The 20,051-nt window shown below is 40.4% G+C and overlaps 1 protein-coding gene across 1 annotated transcript; it reads left to right on the top strand.

The window, feature by feature from the left end:
- Nucleotides 1-13: 13 nt before the first annotated feature.
- On the top strand, nucleotides 14-15,555 carry Prpf38a (pre-mRNA processing factor 38A). The gene is made up of 10 exons (XM_028888662.2): nucleotides 14-295; nucleotides 898-1,057; nucleotides 2,634-2,755; nucleotides 5,303-5,388; nucleotides 7,626-7,736; nucleotides 12,147-12,259; nucleotides 12,836-12,862; nucleotides 12,958-13,055; nucleotides 13,486-13,534; nucleotides 15,396-15,555. The coding sequence occupies exons 1-10, from the start codon at nucleotides 166-168 to the stop codon at nucleotides 15,436-15,438; spliced, it is 939 nt and encodes a 312-aa protein (XP_028744495.1). The 5' UTR covers nucleotides 14-165; the 3' UTR covers nucleotides 15,439-15,555.
- Nucleotides 15,556-20,051: the final 4,496 nt, after the last annotated feature.

The raw sequence follows: 20,051 nt of genomic DNA, 5'->3' as shown, positions 1-20,051 counted from the left end.
CCCGGGAAAGGCTTCGGCGCCGCCATTTCCGGTTCCAAGCTGGCGGCTGGCGGCTCTTTAGAAGGGTTTCCTCCGCCTCTGGACGTCTTTTTTTTTTTAAAAAAAAAAACCCTGGATGTGACGTATTGAAGAAGCCGACGGAAATAGACTCGAAAGCGTTCTAAGATGGCGAACCGTACGGTCAAGGATGCCCACAGCATCCATGGCACCAACCCTCAGTATCTGGTGGAGAAGATCATTCGGACGCGGATCTATGAATCAAAGTACTGGAAAGAAGAGTGCTTTGGACTTACGGGTGAGTGACTGCGCGCCACCCGCGCCTGCGGCTGGTTTCTTGTGACTCAGTGAGGAAGGACAGACCCTCGGGTGCTGGTTCTGGAATAGAGTGTGTCAGCCATTCATATAAACTGCTCTGTGCCTAGTCTTGTACTGCATAGGACGCAGACAAATCTGACGGGGTCTGCTTCGGTGCTGAAGGATTTGTTTCGGTTCTTTGAGCCGTTCCAGGCTGCCCTCGAACTCAGAGGTCCGCCTGCCTCTGCCTCCCGAGTGTTGGCGTTAAAGGCGTGCGCCACCACTGCCCAGCATCTGGTGGTGATGACAGGACTTTTCCCTCCACGATTTGTTGTGTAAAGATTGAGGACTCACGAGTCCCACCCTTCTTTGGCGGACTACAGACAACTAATGGAGACTGGGCTAAGGGGTATTTCTTTCTTCCATGGGGTAGTTCCAGGCACTCATTTTTATTACTGTTGTTAATAAGCTCTGGTTCTCCTAATACTGAATTCTTGTTGACTGTCTAGGAGCTCTAAACCTTCAACTGTTTCACCTACTAACCAAGAAAAGCTAAGCCTTTACTATGTCTAAGATGTCACTATTTGTGTTCGGTTATTTCAGCTGAACTTGTAGTCGACAAAGCCATGGAGTTAAGGTTTGTGGGTGGTGTCTACGGTGGAAACATAAAGCCAACTCCTTTTTTGTGTTTAACCTTGAAGATGCTTCAGATTCAACCTGAGAAGGATATCATTGTTGAGTTCATAAAAAATGAAGATTTCAAGTGAGTACAATTTTGACTAGTACAAAAATTTTAGTGGGGTTCAAATTGGGCTTTGTTAGTAGGACTGAGTGTTATGTGTCTCATTTCCACAGGCTTTTGCCCTTGAACTTGTATTCTGGCTGTTGTGGTTATATATATCCATCTTGGTAACTTCCCCCTTCCTCAAGAGTATTTCATGAATTAAATAATTATACACAATAAATATACACAAATATATGTACACACACACACACCCCTATTGACTGTGGTCTTTAATTTTTTTCAGCTTACCAATGCATGGTAAACATAATCAGCTGCTTCATATTATCCACTCTCTAGCAGTTCAGAGTAGGTATAATAGCTGACCGAGTACCACAATGTGTTTTAAGGGCTTTATATATAGTGATTCATTTTGTTGTTACACCACTGCTTTAAAAATAGAATGCCTGTTTTACACGGGAAGAAACTGAGACACAGAGCAGGTGTAAGGCGTTTGCCTAAGGTCAGACAGGCAAGTGGCAGGTCTGGGGCTGAGATAAAGCTTGGAAGTAGAGCGAATGCAGGCATCTGGGTGTGATCCCCGCTGTGAGCTGGGGAGGCAAAGCTGGCTTCAGAGTACACTTCCTTTTTGTGAGTTTTGTTTTGTTTTTTGATTGAGATAGTACCTCACAGTGTAGTCCTGACTGGCCTTGTGTTTGTGGCAGTTCTCTGTCCTCTGCTTCCTGAGTGCAGGGCCTCAGCTATGACTCACGTCAGAATATGCATTCTCTTCTCATACGAGGAAGCCTGGATTTCAAATGGAGGTTTGAGTAAGGTATTGGATATATGAGATAAAGAAAAAGAAGACTATTACAAAAAAATGAACTAGAAAAACAGCTCAATTTGTAAGGACTTAATACATGTTCCTGTCCTTCTAACAGTTTTCCTTGCATTTATTTATGGTACCAAGGCAGTAAATTAGGTTGCAGCTTCTCCATTTTAGAGATAGAGAAAACAAATTCCATGTCTGCTATCAAAGTTAGTAATGTATGAGATCAGAATTTTTCATTTATTTATTTATTTTTATTTTTCGAGACAGGGTTTCTCTGTGTATCACTGGCTATCCTGGAACTCACTCTGTAGGCCAGGCTGTCCTAGAACTCACAGAGATCCACCTGCCTTTACCTCCCGAGTGCTGTGATTAAAGGCATGTACCACCACCTGGCAAGATCAGAATTTTAACCTGTATGACTTTGACCTTTTTCCAGAACATATGTTTGTGACTATGTATGCTTGTTCTAGCATTGTTATAAAATGTATATAATGCCTTATGTTAAGTTTATTATCTTTTTGGAATCTTAGGCTAATTCTGTTTCATAGATGATATATCTGAAAGTTGAGCAACATGTACCAAGCTCCCATAGACAGTAATCAATTAGGAAGTTCATATTTTAGCCATCATCTGTTCTATGGTATCTTCAAAATTATGGCTTTCTTATCTGATAACAAGAAAAACAAAACAAAATACTTTTTATCTACTATTGTCATGAGAAAAGACAGCTATAAAAATCAGGAACTCTTAGGATGGCCTGTTGTTTCAATGTCCTCTCTGTGTTAGGTATGTCCGGATGTTGGGGGCACTTTACATGAGGCTAACAGGAACTGCAATTGATTGCTACAAGTACTTGGAGCCTTTGTACAATGACTATCGAAAAATCAAGAGCCAGAACCGGAATGGGGGTGAGTATGATACCAAGTCTCTAGACTGTTAGTCGTCGGCCAGTTGTATTCTACCTGGATCTCTACTCATTTTCACATACACGAAATGTTCCTCTCCATCTGCCTTATTACTGTCTTCATCCAAATTTTCCATCTCCCTCACTGGATGCATTAGCTTCTGGTTGGCCTTAACCCTTTTGGCACTTGGCTGCCTCCCTTTCCTGCTGCATTTTATGGTAAACAACTGATTTAGATGAGCTATATCTTTCACACCTGCTCCATCCACAAGATCTAGATGCTTCAAAATGGCTTCTCTACAAAACCTGACTTAGCCTGCCCAAAGTCATTTTCCAAATACTACATCCTTACTTTTCCTTCCCTGCAGGCTATTCCATGCTATACTTTTAGACTAAGTGGACCTATGTTATTCATGCGGGATTCCACTGAAAATGCTAAGCATATCCAAGGAGACAGCTCTATATGTTTTTGTTTTTTTGTTTTGTTTTGTTTTTTTTCAAGACAGGGTTTCTCTGTGTAGCTTTGCGCCTTTCCTGGAACTCACTTGGTAGCCCAGGCTGGCCTTGAACTCACAGAGATCCACCTGGCTCTGCCTCCCGAGTGCTGGGATTAAAGGCGTGCGCCACCACCGCCCGGCTGCTCTATACGTTTTATACATACACCTTGTTTTTGTTTTGTCTTGTTTTGAGGGCATGGGGCATGTTGAAGCTGACCTTCAACACTGTGTAGCTAAGGAGGACTTCAGACTTCTGATTCTCTGGCCTCTGCCTCCTCACTATGGGAATTACAGGTGTGCATGACTATGCCTGTCTTTTTGGGGGGAGGGAGAGGAAGGAGCAGTATTGGAGAACTGAATCTAGGGCATCATGCATATGAGAAGTGTCCTGCCACTGAGTTCCAGGCCTTGCCCTCGGAGATATACCTTCTATGTTAAGGAAGGCTTTGTGATAATACAACTAGAACCTCTCAATTGGAGAGAGACACCATTCTTCTTTGGAATATAGAAGATTTAATATAAGTTGAATATTCCTTATTCACAATGGCTTAGAACCAGAGTGTTGTAGATTTCAGCATTTTAGATTTTGGAATGGTTGTATAAACCATTAGATAGTGTCTCTATCCAGAAACCTCTAATACTTCAAAATCCAAAACATAATGAGTATCATGTCCATGTTCAAAAAGTTTCAGATTTGAGATCATTTCGAATTTAGGATTTTTTGTCTTAGGCATTCTCAATCTGTATTGTACTATAAACTTTTATTAATATATTTCTTCACTGAACTAATATGTATTGAGAATTGATATCCCCAGTGTTATGCCAGGGACTGGAGTCAACATGGTGAACAGATGGATGTGACTGTTGTCATTTTTTTTAATGCGTTCCTTATATTGTAGTAAACTAAGAAGGGATTTCTCAGATGTTGACCGTTTAGGCTAGGTAATTCTTTGCTCTGTAGTAGTCCTGTACATGGCAGTATGTTTAGCAGCATCCCTGAACACTCCCTAATGGACACACCTAGCACTTCTTGTAAGTAAGGTAATAGAGATATACAAAGTCACTTGTAGTTAGGACTACAAGATAATATTAGGAAGGAGATTCTAAAAAAACATCATTTTTGTGCTATAAAAAAAAAATAATAGTCTTTGTTTTAATATTTTATTTCTTGTGTGTATCTTATGTTTGTGATTGTGATTGTAAGTAAGCACATGTGTGCTCTGGTGCATATGTAGAAGTCAAAAGACAAATCTAAGAATTGGTCCACTTTTTCCACTTGTGGGCTCCTGGGATCAAATGCAGATCATCAGGCTTGGGAGGCAAGTGCTTTTACCTGCTGGTTTACCTCACCATGGGCCCCTAAAAGAGAAAGAATTGTATATTTAGGGACATTATTGGCTAATGTGAGAAATTACAATTAAGTGACCTACTAGAATTTATAATCTTGAGTTATCTACCCAGTATTATCCTACATAATTCAAGACTATTTGTGTTTACTTTTGTGTTTATGTCTCCTGTTTTTTGTTTTGTGGTGTTGATAAGAATTGAACCTAGCACTTCATACATACAAGGCAAGTGCTCTACCATTGAACTATGCCCACAGCCCATTTTTTGTTACTTGGAACAGGCTCATTCATTTCTTAGTCCCTTGTTTCTGAAAAGGCTTGATTGGGCTGATACTTCCTGTCAAGTCTGACTTAAGCCTGGGATCCAGATGATGGAGGGATAGAACACATTCAGTTTTCCTCAAACGTCTGCACGTGTACTGTGGCAAGAGCATGCACACTTGTTTGCATGTGCATATGCAATAAATAAATAAATAAATAAATAAACATTTGTAATTAAAAATTTTAAAGAGGTTAGGGATTTAGCTCAGTGGCAGAGCGCTAGCTAGGCAAAGACAAGGCCCCAGGTTCAGTCCCCATCTCCAAAATAAATAAATACAGAGGCGTGGCATGTAGGGAGCTTCATACAAAATTTCATGATTCTTTGACTTTTTGGTTAACTAAGTCTATCATTTCCAGGTTGCTTGAAGTAATCATTTTCTCTTCCAGAGTTTGAACTGATGCATGTAGATGAGTTCATTGATGAACTTCTGCACAGTGAGAGAGTCTGTGATATCATTTTGCCCCGGCTACAGGTATGAGACAAGGGTCTATTATCAGAGTCACCTTTTACCTCCCACACAAACACAAATACATATTGAAACACTGAAGTCTTAAGGATTTCTTCATAAGTCCTTATGTCAAACTTGATACAGGACAGGGAATGAGATAGAAGCAGGTAATGTTTCAAGGGTAGGGCTTTGGAAGTGAAAGTTAAGAGAAAAGGTTTCTTCTTCAGGATGTATTCTCACAGGCATTGTAGCTGCTGTCTTTTTTTTAAATGGTGAGCTAGGCTATGAAACAGAAAAAAAGAAACTTGGAATGAGAAAGTGAGCACTCAGTCCCTTAAACTTCTTGTTTATCATCCTGCCTCACATCCCGAGTGATGGTTATCCACAAAGCACCCTTCAAGGTTGTGGGGTGGTTGGTGGTGTTTTGTTTTTTGTTTTGTTGTGTTTTTTGATACTCTTGACCATAGAGCAGTAACTGGCCTGAAACTGACCCTGTAAACCTGGCTGTCCTCTTGCCTCTCTCTTCAGATGCTGGGATTATAAGCTTGTACCACCATGCCTGGTTAAGATTGCGATTTCTAGTTTTAAAACTACCGTTGCAAAATACAAAGAGAAGAAAGATATGGTTGATAACCTAAAGAGAAATGGAATGTGCTGTAGTGGAGAGTTGACTGGATAAGGATTTAACTTAAGTTCCTGTATGATTATAAAACCCTATCTGGAAAGTGGTAAATTCCTGTTGAAAAGAATAAAAGGGGAGGGGGGGCTTGGCTCAAAGGAAATTGTGCCAGGTATGGTGATGCATGCTTTTAGTCCCAGGATTTAGGGGGCAGAGACAGGCAATTTTCTATGAGTTTAAGGCCAGCTGGGTCTAAATTGCAATTTCGAGGCTAGCCGGGGTTACACAGTGAGACAAAAAAGGAAGGAAGGAATCACGAAGTCATTCTGCTCAGTATGTAACTGGAGGAAAAGAAGCCAGGTGAATCATGGTATTTGTGACTGTCTCCACTAGTTCTTCCCTTACATCTCTAAAGTAGACCTGCAGGACAATTTAAAGGGATGGAAGAGATTTACTGTCTTGATTGTAGTGGAAATTTCAAGTGTGTATTTATACACGTGCTCACACTCACAGATAAAACTTTTAAATATTGAGAGAGAAAAGCCTCTACTGAAAGGATATTGTGGCACAGGCCTTTCATCCCAGAACTTGGGAGGCAGTCTCTGAATTTGAGACCATCCTGGTCTAGTTCTAGGACAACAAAGCCTTCATAGTGAGACCCTGTCTCAAAAAACAAACAAACAAACAATGAAAAAACAAAACCACCTCATGCTGGGGAAGTGGCTCAGTGGATAAGGGTGCTTGTTCTGTACACATGAGGACCTGAGTTCAAATCCCTATCACCCATGTACAAAGCATGGTTTCTAAGTGCCTGTAACCCAAGGTTGGTAGACAGATCCTTAGAACTTACTAGCGAAATAGCATCGCTAAAATGACAGGCTTCCAGTTGAGGGAAAGACTGTCTCCATGAGTAGGATGGGGAGAAACAGAAGACACCCAAGGTCCTGGTAGGCCTTCCATGAATAAGCATGGGTACATATATTTACACATTCATCACATGTATCACAAATTAACCTATTTGTCTGTATAAAATTAAAACATTTGCTTTACATATATTTACACATTCATCACATGTATCACAAATTAACCTATTTGTCTGTATAAAATTAAAACATTTGCTTTTTATTATTTACTAATCATTATTAGTGGAGTGTGTGTGTGCGCGCTTGTGCATGCCAAGGCATGTAAGGGCCAGAGGACAGCTTTTAAGGATCAGTTCTTACTCTCAACCAGAGAATGCCAGAAGAGGTCATTGGATCCTCTGGAACTGGTGAGCCACCATGTGGATATTGGGGACAGAACTCAGGTCCTCTCCAAGTGCAGCAAGTGTTCTTAATTGCTGAATCATCTCTCCAGCCCTGAGGTTAACATTTTTGACTACACACAAACCGATTGACAGTCCAGTGATCTTATAGTGTAAGACCACAGTAAACAGAACCGATTGAAAATGAACTTGTTCTGTTCAGCATTCTGTTTATGTTTGTGGAACCTAAAAGACATACATATTCCGGGTATACTGACTTCTTAGGAAAGTCTTGAAGTGTAGTAATAATATAGGGAGCTGTTGCTCCACAGCTTTTCAGTGTTAGGATCAGGACCAGGAGGAAATAGCAATGACTTAACTTTTTCCTCTGTTCTCTAGAAACGCTATGTGCTGGAGGAAGCTGAACAACTAGAGCCCCGAGTTAGTGCTCTAGAAGAGGACATGGATGATGTGGAATCCAGTGAAGAGGAGGAAGAGGAAGATGAGAAGGTAAGGCATATGAAAGCTTTAAGGGGTAGGAAGGAAGAAAATAGCCCTTATTTTTCAAGTTTTCATTTTTAAATTGATGACGATCTTTTCTTTTTACTTTTTTTGTTTTGTTTTGTTTTTTTTCCAGACAGGGTTTCTGTATGTAGCCCTGGCTATCCTGGAACTCACTCTGTAGACCAGGCTGTCCTCAAACTCACAGAGGTCCACCTGCCTCTGCCTCCCAAGTGCTAGGATGAAAGGCGTGTGCTACCACCACCAGCCTCTTTAAATCCTTTGTGAATTAATTAATTACTTTTGGGGTCCTTTTGGACAAGGAGGGTCCTATTATGTGGATCAGACTATATAGACATTTCAGATCTGCCTCAGGGATGCTAGCCTAATAAAGAAGAGCTTATTTCTAATTAAAATGACTGGTAGGGTCAAATACCCCTTGGCTTGAATGCCTCAGCCCTGTCCTAGCAGTAGTATGATCTTAATAGTCCTGATTTTTCTCCCTTTGTGTGAGGGATTGAATCCACAGTCTCAGGCTAATAGTACTTTTCTCTGAAGATTGTTGTGTTCATGAAGGTCTTAGTATAGCTCCACATAGTTGGTTAATGAATGGTAGCTATTAAAAACTTGGATAAAACATTTGTCATGCTTGAAAACACTCTAAGGAGGGAAGTTAACTACTGCATAGTCAAGTTTTGTCAGAACTAATAATTATAGTGCTGAAAAGCTTGAAAACAGTCATGCTCCCCAGGTGTCAATGACTGAGGAAGTCAGGTAGATTATTAATATGATTATTAAGCAGGCATTAAAAATGATAATGCGAAAGTGCTTATAGTAAAATAGCTCTAAAGCATTTGTAATTAAATTCTAGAAAACATTATGCATAGAAAGGTCCAGAAGGAGATATAAGAAATGTTAACCTTGCTGGGCATGGTGGCATACACCTTTCATTCTAGCTTTCCAAAGAGGCAGAAACAGATAAAGCCCTGTGAGTCTGAGACTAGCCAGAGTTGCACAGTGAGACCGTCCCCAAAACTAAGAAGTTAACCTCAAATTAACTTTTATATTGGTGAAACAGGAATCTATTTTTCCTCAACGTGGAATTATCTATTCCTATCCCTTGTGCTATTTTTTTTTTGACCTTCTTTCTTCTCCTCTATTTACCGCATTGCCATCTTTGTTACAAACTTTGTCACAATTGTAGATGATCGTCCGTCTATGATCACTTTCTTCTGCAGGCAAATGTGCGCAGTTGGGACATTGCCGCACTGGGTAGCCTCATAGGAAGTCTCGAGACTTAGGACAGCGAGCGCCTCTGCACCCTTCTTCAGTAGCAGCTTTGCTGCTTGTGCCCCACTGTTTGTTCTCCCTCCCGGCTTGGTTATAGTTCTGTGTGTGTCTGGGTATGTGCACATGAATGCAGGGGCCCTCGAGACCAGGCGTTAGACTCCCCCGGAACTGAAGGTACAGGTTATTTATTGTAAGCCACCTGGCGGAGCTGGAATCTGAACCCAGGTCCTCGGCAACAGCAACAAGTACTCTAAACCACTGAGCCATCTCTTCAGCCTCAGGTCCATCTTGATGAAAATGATAAAATCTACTGAGATTATAAGTAGGGTTACATTGGGGGCTAGAGAGAGAGTTCATCTGGAAGAGTACTGGCTGGGCTACAGCACCCATGTGACATGGCTCACAAAAGCTTTGAACGCCAGCTCCAGGAGAGTCTAACACCCTCTAGTCTCCCAGGACACCCACACATGCAAGTATGTCTGTGCACTCTCACATGCACATCCAACGTAAATACCAGTATTTTCAAATATTAAAAAAAACTACAATGAATTTGTAACAGAATCATGGGAAACAGAGATGACAATGGCATCTATATCCATAAACATGGTATCTATACCTTTAAAGGTTTTAAAGAAGTTTTACATGTAATCTTATGCAATTTACCTACATTCAGTCTTTCTAGGTTTACTCCTTTTAATTTATCCCTAAATTCCTTTTGGTTTATTTGTTGCTATAATAAAGGCTTTTGTTTTCCATTTTTTTTTTCTTTTTGTGGTGGGGCGAAGAGTTTTACTATATAGACCTTCCCCCCCCCCCCACACACACACAAGAGAGAGAGAGAGAGAGAGAATTCATGATTTTCATTTGCAGTCTAGAAAATATAGAGGCCTAGGGGCTGGAGAGATGGCTCAGAGGTTAAGAGCATTGGCTGCTCTTCCAGAGGTCCTGAGTTCAATTCCCAGCCATCCCATCTGCAATGAGATCTAGCACCCTCTTCTGGCTTGCAGGCATACATGCAGGCCGAACACTGTATACATAGTAAATAAATGAATCTTTAAAAAAGAAAATATAGGAGCTTAAATAGCCATACTATAGGAACAATTTCTAAAAAATAGACATTAAGACCTGGGTGTGGTTGTACAGGTCTGTAATCCCAGCACTAGGATGATAAAGACAGACTAAGAGTTTGAAATCTAGCCTGGGATACATTGGAAGCTGCAGACCACCTTTAGCAAGACCCTGTGTGTGATGCGGGGAAAACTTCATGTCCTAAAACAGCACATACTAAAGTTAATAGGGTTTATAAGAAGGAAAAATAAATGCTCTCTTACCTATGCAACTTTGTACCAAAAGCAGTAATTGGTGTCTGAGGAAATGGCAGTCCAGACTGGCAGTTTGCTGAAGTGACCTCAGAGAATTAAAAATATACAGAGTCTGGACAGATGTTGCAGCAGTTAAGAGCATGGGTGCTTTTCCAGAGGACAGAGGTTTGATTCTGAGCACCCACATGGCAGCTCACTTTTGTAATTCTAGTTCCAAGGAATGTGACACCCACTTCTGGCCTCTGCTAGTACTGCATATACAGAGTGCTCAAATCATGCATGCAAGGCAAAACACATACAAACATAAAAATAATTTAAAATACTTAAAACAAGAAAAGAATACAAATGTTGCCATGGATCCTAGGACAATTCAAATGGAGTTTGCCAACTCCCTTTCAAGGCGATTCTCCATTGATCAGAAGTCATGCAAAGTCGATGTACTCTTCTCTGGGAAATGAACCAATATAGGCTTTTTGTAGTTGTTTTTATCTTTTAAGGCAGGGTCACATGTAACCCAGGCAGGCCTTTAACATGCTGCATAGCTTAAGATGACTTCAAACTCCTGGTCTTCCTGCCTTGGTTTCCAAAGTGCTAGGTGTGAGACACTATGTTTGGCTGACATATTCTCCTCTCATTTCTCATGTTCTCTTTCTCTTGTGGGTGTGGGCACTGAGCCATCGCACTGGTCTTGTCTCACTTGTAATGTTAGGATCCACTGCCAGTCAATGCCTAGGTGTGTTATAAAATGGTGAGCTATTCTACTTCTTTTATATCTTCATTTTTTTATCTAGAATATTCGTAAGGAGAGGAAAACTTCCAAATCAGCATATATTAAGTTTTCATAATAATAGTTTAAAGGCTACAGGCCAGAGACACTGTTTCCCTCCCTGCAAAAAAAGGTGAATTTCTTATGAAGTAAGATAGGCACACAAAATCATACGTTGGTTCTATAGTATCCTCTCAAGGTGATGCTTTTTTGCCACGGGTAACACCATAGTTTAAGCAAATTTGGTGTTAATCCATGTAGATACTTAAACCTTTGGCCAGCAGAGACCTCTTATCCAACCACTTCTGAGATTTCTTGGTACCTTCACAGCTTTGATAGCTTCCCTGCTTTTATATGATGGTGGTATGTTCTAGCTTCTACACACATCTAGCCTCTTGTGTACTCCAAATGTGAAAGTACCCATCTGTCCAGGAAGTAGGTAACAATCTGTGTGTTGCTACACTTTGTCTTTTTTTTTCTTCCCTAGACAAGGTCTTTGTCACTCTGTCTGTCTGTCCTGCAACTATACAGACCAGAATGGCCTCAGACTCATGGAGATCCACCTGCCTCAGCCTTCCTACTGCTGATATTAAAGGCACCATGCTGATATTAAAGTCACCATTTTAAAGATTAAGATCCACCGTGACTTTGCATTTAACATTACTGATCTTAAATCTATTTCTTTCTTTCACATTGGAAATCCAGCCTAAGGAAATAAGGATTCTTCCCCCCACCCCCACCCCCGTTTCTTTGTGTAGCCCTGACTGTCCTAGAACTTGTTTTATAGACCAGGCTTGTTTTGTAGATCTGCCTCCCAAATGCTGGAATTAAAAGTGTGTGCCACATAACTACATTATTTTTCTTACTACTCACAGTCACTGGCTGCTGGTACTGGTAATTCTTTGTCACTGGGCTACCCCTCTATGTAGTCAAATCACTGTTATAAAGTGACTTAAAAGATGTACATTGGAAGGGGAGAATAACTATGTTCTTGCATGGCTGCCTTTAGTAAAAGCCAGTATTCATCCATCTTGTTTCAAGCTGGAAAGAGTACCATCACCTGACCATCGACGAAGAAGCTACCGAGACTTGGACAAGCCACGACGTTCTCCTGCACTGCGCTACAGGAGGAGTCGGAGTCGGTCTCCCAGGAGGTAGGGCTGGACCACTACAGCCTTTCAGGGAAGGAAAAATATTAGCCTATAATGTTTGCCAGTGTATCCGTTTCCCTATTATTACTGAACCATCACCCATAAAACCCCATTTCTTTAATTTATGTAGTTTGTGGTCAGTGAATAAAGCTGGGCTTGGCTATAGTTGTTTGCTCACCTGTTGTGATTATGCATTTCCCAGATAGTAGAGAGTAACCTTAATAAAGATGGCTAGAGCAGTTTCTCTGTATTTCCCATCCTCCAGCAGCTTAAGTTGGTTATGTTCTGAAGGAGGTGACAGAATTCAAGAGACAACAGGTCCTTCCTGCAAGTGTTTTTCTTGTATCTGCATCATATTTGCTATTATCCCACTGGTCAAAATAAGTTGCATGGCCAGAGTGTTAGGAGCGTACTAAAATATTTAAGACATAGATACAGATAAGAATCAGGAGCCACTGTGTTCAGTTCCCAGCACTCCTCCCCTCTTAAAAAAAGGGTGTGTGAACTTTATTTACGTATTTATTTATATTTGCAATTCACAATGTCCAGTGCACTAACCTGCTCTTCCTCTTGCCACAGGCGAAGTAGATCCCCCAAGAGAAGAAGGTGAGTCCTGAGTCATTTCTGACAAGAAGAGGGTTTGAAAAGGGAAGTGGTGGTGTTTATTGCAAAACGTGCTGAGCTAGCTGTTTTCTCCACAGCCCTTCCCCACGCCGAGAAAGGCATAGGAGCAAGAGTCCACGACGCCATCGAAGCAGGTCACGAGACAGACGACACAGATCCCGCTCTAAATCCCCAGGTATAGTATTTGGGCTCTTTCCTGCTTGTCTTAGTAAAGAAATCTAAAAGCAGCATTAAGACTCTTGCAATACAAACACCTAACTGCACTACTACCTATCAGGAAAAGAAATGGACATGGAATTCAAAAGTGAGACTACTCATTGGACTCTGGTGATGGGATTGCATTTTTATCCAAATTGCAGAAATAATGCCTACTATAATATTGGTCAAAGCCTGTTTCGTGAAGTTAGCCGTAATACTCTGGATATATGATTTTTTTTTGCTGCATTCCCTGCCACAACTACCAACCAACCAGAGTTGTGATAGGAAGTGGTGTCCTCAAAGTAGGCCAGTAAGGTCGTATGTGAATGAGAGGCATTGGGGGAGGTGAGAATGATAGCCTGCAGGTGGGAGAACAGAAACTTATCCGATGACCTTTTCTTCCCTAGGTCACCACCGTAGTCACAGACATAGGAGCCACTCAAAGTCTCCTGAAAGGTATGGGTTAAACCTCTATTTTAAGAAGTTAATACTGGGCTGGGAAGGTGGCTCATTAGGTACAGTGCTTCTCATGCCAGCATGAGGATTGGAATTCAACCCGCAGCATCTATGCTAAAAGCCAGGTCCACCTGAAATCTTAGTGCTGGAGATAGGAAGACCCGATGAGCCAATCAGCCAGCTTCACATTGAGTGAGAGACCTTGTCTCCAAAAGAAAAAGTGGGGAGAGTGAGCTAGGAAGACACTTGATGTTTACCTCTGGCTTCTACATGTGCACATGCACATGTACACAGTTAAGTCTTTATTTAAAAGCTAAAGTTTCAAATATAACCAAGATGGGAAATTTTGTTTTCGTGTGGGTACTGATAGTTCATTACAAGACAAATAAGCATTTTTTTTTTGCTTTTTCCCGAGACAGGGTTTCTCTGTGTAGCTTTGCACCTTTCCTGGATCTCACAGAGATCTGCCTGCCTCTGCCTCCCGAATGCTGGGATTAAAAGCGTGTGCCACCACTGCCCGGCTTTTTTTTTTTGCATTGAGAATTCCTAGCATTCTATTTCTTTTGTACCTTCTTCTCCTTTTTAGAATTAAAGCTTTGAACAGTGGGGGAGATATAGTCTCAGTGGTTCTGGGCTTTTTTTTTACTTTTAATTGTGTATATGTGTTTATCTGCATACGCTTTGCAGATGCCAGTGGAGGCCAAAGGTATGGAATCCCCAGGAACTGCAGTTACTGTGAGCCACCCAATGTGGGTGCTGAGAACTGAACTTACATCCTCTATAACAGCCTGCTTTTAACCACTGAGCTGTTTCTCTAGCCCAAGAACTAAATTTGAAAACAACAGTTGAGTCCTTGGACAAGTCATTTTTAATTGATCTTCATTCGAACCCTGTGGGACATGTACCCTAGAATATATCCATAGGTATATTCTTACACTATGAAGTAGTTGTTTAGTGCAAATTCTAGGTAATAATGCTTGGCTCAGAGTGCTGTTCAGAACCATAGAAAACAAACAGAAACAAAAACAAAAAAACTCCTGATAGTATCTCAGTGGCTTGAAGGAAAAAATACTTGCTAGGCAAAGGGGTCTAAATCCTCAGAAACAACTTATAAAGCCAGGCAGGTGATTTACTGCCTTGAATCACAGCACTCTGGATAGGATCCTCAAGACAAGAAGACTAGCTTCATTTTGAGCTCTAGTTTCAGTTGAGGGATCCATTTGATTTCTGTTACTTAGATAAACAGCATGACCCAAAGTAACGGGTTTATTTCAGATTATACTTCCAGGTAACAGTCTGTGATTGAGGGAAGTCGGGGTAGGCACTCAAGTAAGAGCCATGGAGGAAAGCTGCTTTCTCATTCTGGTTAGTTTTACAGAGCCTAGGCCCAACTACCTTGTGATGGTGCTGCGCTCAGTAGGCTGGGCCCTCGTACATCATAGAAGACAGTCTCTCACCGACTGGGGAAAAGACAGCCAGTCTAATGGAGGCAAGTCCTCAATTGAGAGTCCTTTTTCCTAGGTCACTGGGTTGTGCCAAGTTGACAATAAAAACCAGCACATCCTGCCTCAAAAGAGCACTCAAGGAAGACACAAGGGTCACAATTCCCAGTCTTTACATGCATATACACTCAAGTGAATGTGCACATGTATACAGGCATGCAGCACACACAAATAAAACTCTGCTGGGTATGGTGATGCACACCTGTAATCCCAGCCCTGGGGAGGCACAAGTGAGAGACTGTCAACAAGACATATGGAGTGCATCTAATGGTTCCATCATCTCTGTGCATCAAGTGTCAGCATACTATGATTGCCTTCCTTATTTGCTCCTCAACTTCATGATTTATATCCCATTTCAGGTCTAAGAAAAGCCACAAGAAGAGCCGGAGAGGAAATGAGTAATGGATTCATTTTGACTTTTGTCCAGATGGCCCCCTCTGGATATGAGAAGAATATGTTTAGTGAAAGGATCAAGATCTCCTCTTCAGGCAGCTATACGTATTTTGGGTTTTTAAAAAAATCAAGTCATTTGGTTGGTTTTTGTTTTGTTTTTATTTTAATATTACAGAGGTGCTAAGTTTTGTATCTCTTTGAATTATAATCAACATCTTTGAAGGGTGTTTTTGACCAAATCAAGGTCAGGTTTTGACCTAACCAACTATGGTTATTCATACTTAAAAAGGGTCAAGAGGATCTGGGAGTTGGGGAGATTCATGAGAATGAAGAGATGTAGCCACACGGTGATTCTTTTCTTATTTGTAATTAAACCGGACACAGTTGTCATTTTTCTTTAGTTTCTGCTTTCTCTATGAAAACCTGAGAGTTCTGTGGTTGATGCTGCTGCGACCCAGCTAGTAAAGCATAGTAATTCCTAACTTCTCATTAACTACAGACAGCAGTAGTACATTAAACATGCAGAGTTACCAGTTAGCAGTTTTGTAAGAACAAAATACGTTCAAACGTAAAGGTTTTTCTGGATTTCTTTTTAATTCAGTTTCATTAAACAATTCAACATGATTGCATTTAACATCCTTTATACAAGCCAGGTATGGTGGTTCACACCTGTAATCTCAACACAGGCTGAAGCAGAATACGGTTTGTAGTTTTGACCTAAGTTGCTAGGTAACATTAGAGACTGCTTTTAGAGGGGATGGGAGTGAGAGGGCTGTGCTAATGAAAATGACACATTCAGTTTAGCAAGTTGAAGACATCCCAGGGTATTTCTACATGGATGGAAATGGGGACTAGTGGGGCTCAGCATAGTGATCTAGGCCAGGACTAAGAATTGTCAAAGATGTTTAGAGGCCCAAGGGAGTATGAATAGATTTAAGGTCAAACAGAAGCACCACAGGCAATGCCCACATTTGGGACTAGTAATACAGGTCACCTAGTAAATACTGGAATGAGCCGTTCACAAAGGTAGAAGAATCAGTATGTCAAGGATACCAAAGGATCTGAAGATATAAAAGCAAAGTAAAAGCTTTACTAAGTCCATAGGCTCTGACACTAGAGAGTATTACAAACTTAGCTAAAACAGTTCCTTTTGCCTGCACTTACCTTTCCTCCTTTAAGGGGGTAGAAATGATTTACTTCTTGTAACTCTAATCCTAAGAAGAATTGTAAAGACCAGCTGCCTTATAGGAACCAGCTTCTCAGGAAGTAATATCTGGTCCTAGAATAAACATTTCTATTGCTTGCTGTTGCCTGGGGGACTGTTGTAGCAATATTAAAAGCAGTTTTTATCAATTTGCACTTTCATATTTTTTAATGATTCTCCTAACCATAATACTTAAACTAATAAAGTTTTATGACCTATTATAGCTTATGGATACAACTATATATTTTGGCATTTCCACTCAGGTTTGGTAGAGATCCCTAAAAGTTGTTTTTTACTGAGGTGATTTAGGTGGAAAGAGATGCCTCAGGCTACATGATCCATGGGCCAACCAAAGTATCATCAGTTGAAAAACAATTTAATATTAAGGTAGATTTAAGTAACAATAACCTATAACAAAAAGCCCCCAACAATATTTTAAGAGAAACTTTTCCAAATTTTAAAGTATACGTTAGATGTGGTGGAATCTGGATCAAGGGCAGCAAGAAGCATAATAAACCTACTACTTAATTAGAACAAAGGAGATAAGGGTGAGTAGGACATGTTGAATATTAGAGACCATTTTGACAAACCACAGAATTACAGAGATGACATTTTAAGGAAAGATTTCTGTCATCTGTTTCTTCTATTATTTCATGAGGCCTTTGAATGGTAGCTTTACAACATAGTCTTAGAAATAAATATGTTTTACATCTCAATTATACACATGCATATATTCTTTGTACTGAAACAGGCTTTAAGAAAAAATTATGCAGGTCATGCGGTAGTAGCACATGCCTTTAATCGCAGAACTCAGGAAGCAGAGGCAGGTGAATCTCTAAGTTCCAGATCAGCCTGGTCTACAGAATCAGTTCCGAGACAGCCAGAGCTACACAGAAAAATCCTGTCTTGGAAAACGAAACAAAACAAATTGTGAAAAATGCATTCATATTAGTTTTATTATTAAGATTTTTTAAAGAAAGATTTGTGGCCGGGCGGTGGTGGCGCCCAACACTCAGGAGGCAGAACCAGGTGGATCTATGTGAGTTTGAGGCCAGCCTGGGCTACCAAGTGAGTTCCAGGAAAGGCACAAAGCTACACAAAAAAACCCTGTCTCGAAAAACCAAAAAAAAAAAAAAAAAAAAAAAAGATTTGTGTGTATGTGCATGTCTCTTAGTGTAGATGCAAGTGTATGTGCAGGTGCCGACAGGGGCCAGAAAAAGGTGTTGGGTTCTTAAACCTGGCAGTTACAGACATTTGTGAGTAACCTGACATGAGTGCTGGGGTCCAAACTCATGACTGAACACCAAATGCTTTTAAACACAGAGCCACTGTTCGGGTTCCTGTAATTAACATTTTTAAACCACTAAATGGATTTCACTTTCCACAAATTGAAATCCAGTTCCTTAAAAGCTTACAAAGAACACAATGATCTTAACATTAAGAAATTAAGGAAGATGTTGGGGCTAAAAAGATGGCTCAGAGGTTAAGAGCACTGACTGCTCTTCCAGAGTTCCTGAGTTTAATTCCCAGCAACCACATGGTGGCTCACAACCATCTGTAATGAGATCTGGTGCCCTCTTCTTGCCTGCAGTCATACATGCTGTATACATAATAAATAAATAAATTTTTTTAAAGAAATTAAGGAAGATAAGTTTTCAGAGAGAAATAAGTGGCAGACTTGGTTAGTGGCTTGTAATAGAGCAACCCAATGTAACCTCATTAACTTCTTTCTGTTACTCTTCAGTAGTGTAATATGAGTTTTAAACAAAGATTAGAAAATGGCACCAAGCCTAATGACCTGAATTTGATTCCTGGGTACTATATGAAGGAAAGAGAAGTCATGCCACTCCTTGGATCTTTATCACATGCATCATGCATCCACATATACAATAATACAAATGAAAAGAAAAGGTTTTGTTCATTTCTTTTTATATTAAGCATACTGACTTCGAAGAGAACCATGAAGCTAGGATAATGAAAGTTGCCTCTTTGGTGCTTTACATAACTCTTCTTAGCTTTGTGAGTAATCTTGAAATTAGGCTTTCTTGTATAGAAAACAGTAGCTGTTTCAATTTCCTAGTCGTCTTCTAAGTCTAGTGAAATCAATTTCCTATATATAATTAAGTGCCTCACTAGCCCAGGAGACAGGCATCGGTTCCCCAACTTGCTGTAGTTGTTAAAATAGCACATAAGCACACTTTTATAAAGTCTTGTACATATACATGTATGATAATTTGCTAGGATGATTGAAGTTCACCAGATAATAATAGAATTCTTAATTGGTGGATTTTACTGTTTTATATTTTAATCGTCTTGTGTGCACACACAAGTAATACATGAAATAAACAGTGGCCTCCTATCTTCTTCATCAGGAAAGGCAAGCACTTTGGCTGCTTAGCCATCATGCAAGCCCTAACCTTTAACACTCTTTCTCTCAGTAAACACATCCACATTATCATTTACAAGGAAAAGTGAGTTGGAAGTTTATAAAATTTTATCTGGGAACCATTTTTTATGGAAGGCAATCAGGTAGAAACTGAACTTTTATCCTTTTGGGCCTGGAGAGATGGCTCAGTGAAGAGTGAATACTGCTCTTGCAGAGGCTCTCAGTTTAGTTCCTAGCCCTTCAAGGGGCTCACAATCACCTGGAACTCTAGCTTCAGGGGATTGAACACCCTCTTAGACTCAGGGCATCTGTGCTCCCAACATAGAGGCATCATTAACAATTTTAAGAACCTTTCATCCTTTTACTCAATCCCTAGAAGAGTAATCTACAAACAGAGCATAAAGAGCATGTATTTTATCTACAGGAGAAAATTTACAGATAGCAAAATTGTGTGCATGAAGAGGACTGAACAAATTACACACTTTACCTTTTTTTTAAAGTGTTTTGAGAGGGCCTCATATATAGCCTTGGCTAGGTTGGAACTGGATGTATAGACCAGGCTAGCTGTGAAAGAGATCTACTTGCCTATGCCTCCCAAGTACTGGGTTTAAAGGTATGTGCCACCACATGCAGCTATTAGTGTGATTTTAATTGTTTTGCTTTTGTTTTTCAAGACAGAGTTTATCTGTGTAGTCCTGACTGTCCTGGAACTCACTTTGTAGACCAGCCTGACCTCAAATTCACTAACACCCCCTGCCTCTGCCTCCCAAGTGCTGGGACCAAAGGTGTGTACCACCACCTTCTGGCTGATTTTCAATAATCTTCATGGGTATTGGTAAAATTGCCTCCACATCAAATGGCATGCAAATGGTATCTAAAAATAATTATGATTTTAAGAGTGTGTATGTGTTCTCTATGACTGATCATTTTTTGTACTATTAACTGCTTTTTCAAGCAAAACTGAGCTGTTGTGCAAATTATATTCTATTCCTCAGCTTAGAACACAGTTTTGCAAACTCTGAAGGAAGGGCA

This window comes from Peromyscus leucopus, chromosome 2, assembly GCF_004664715.2.
Source record: "Peromyscus leucopus breed LL Stock chromosome 2, UCI_PerLeu_2.1, whole genome shotgun sequence".
Taxonomy (NCBI): Eukaryota; Metazoa; Chordata; class Mammalia; order Rodentia; family Cricetidae; genus Peromyscus; species Peromyscus leucopus.
Note: the sequence above shows the minus strand (reverse complement) of the source record. Positions and strands in the feature narration are given on the sequence as shown.

Excerpts from the sequence above, each read along its gene's own strand:
- Prpf38a (XM_028888662.2), top strand. The coding sequence starts at position 166 with ATGGCGAACCGTACGGTCAAGGATGCCCACAGCATCCATGGCACCAAC. Across the intron at positions 296-897 it reads AGAGTGCTTTGGACTTACGG|CTGAACTTGTAGTCGACAAA; the intron begins GTGAGTGACTGC and ends CGGTTATTTCAG. Across the intron at positions 7,737-12,146 it reads AGGAAGAGGAAGATGAGAAG|CTGGAAAGAGTACCATCACC; the intron begins GTAAGGCATATG and ends TCTTGTTTCAAG.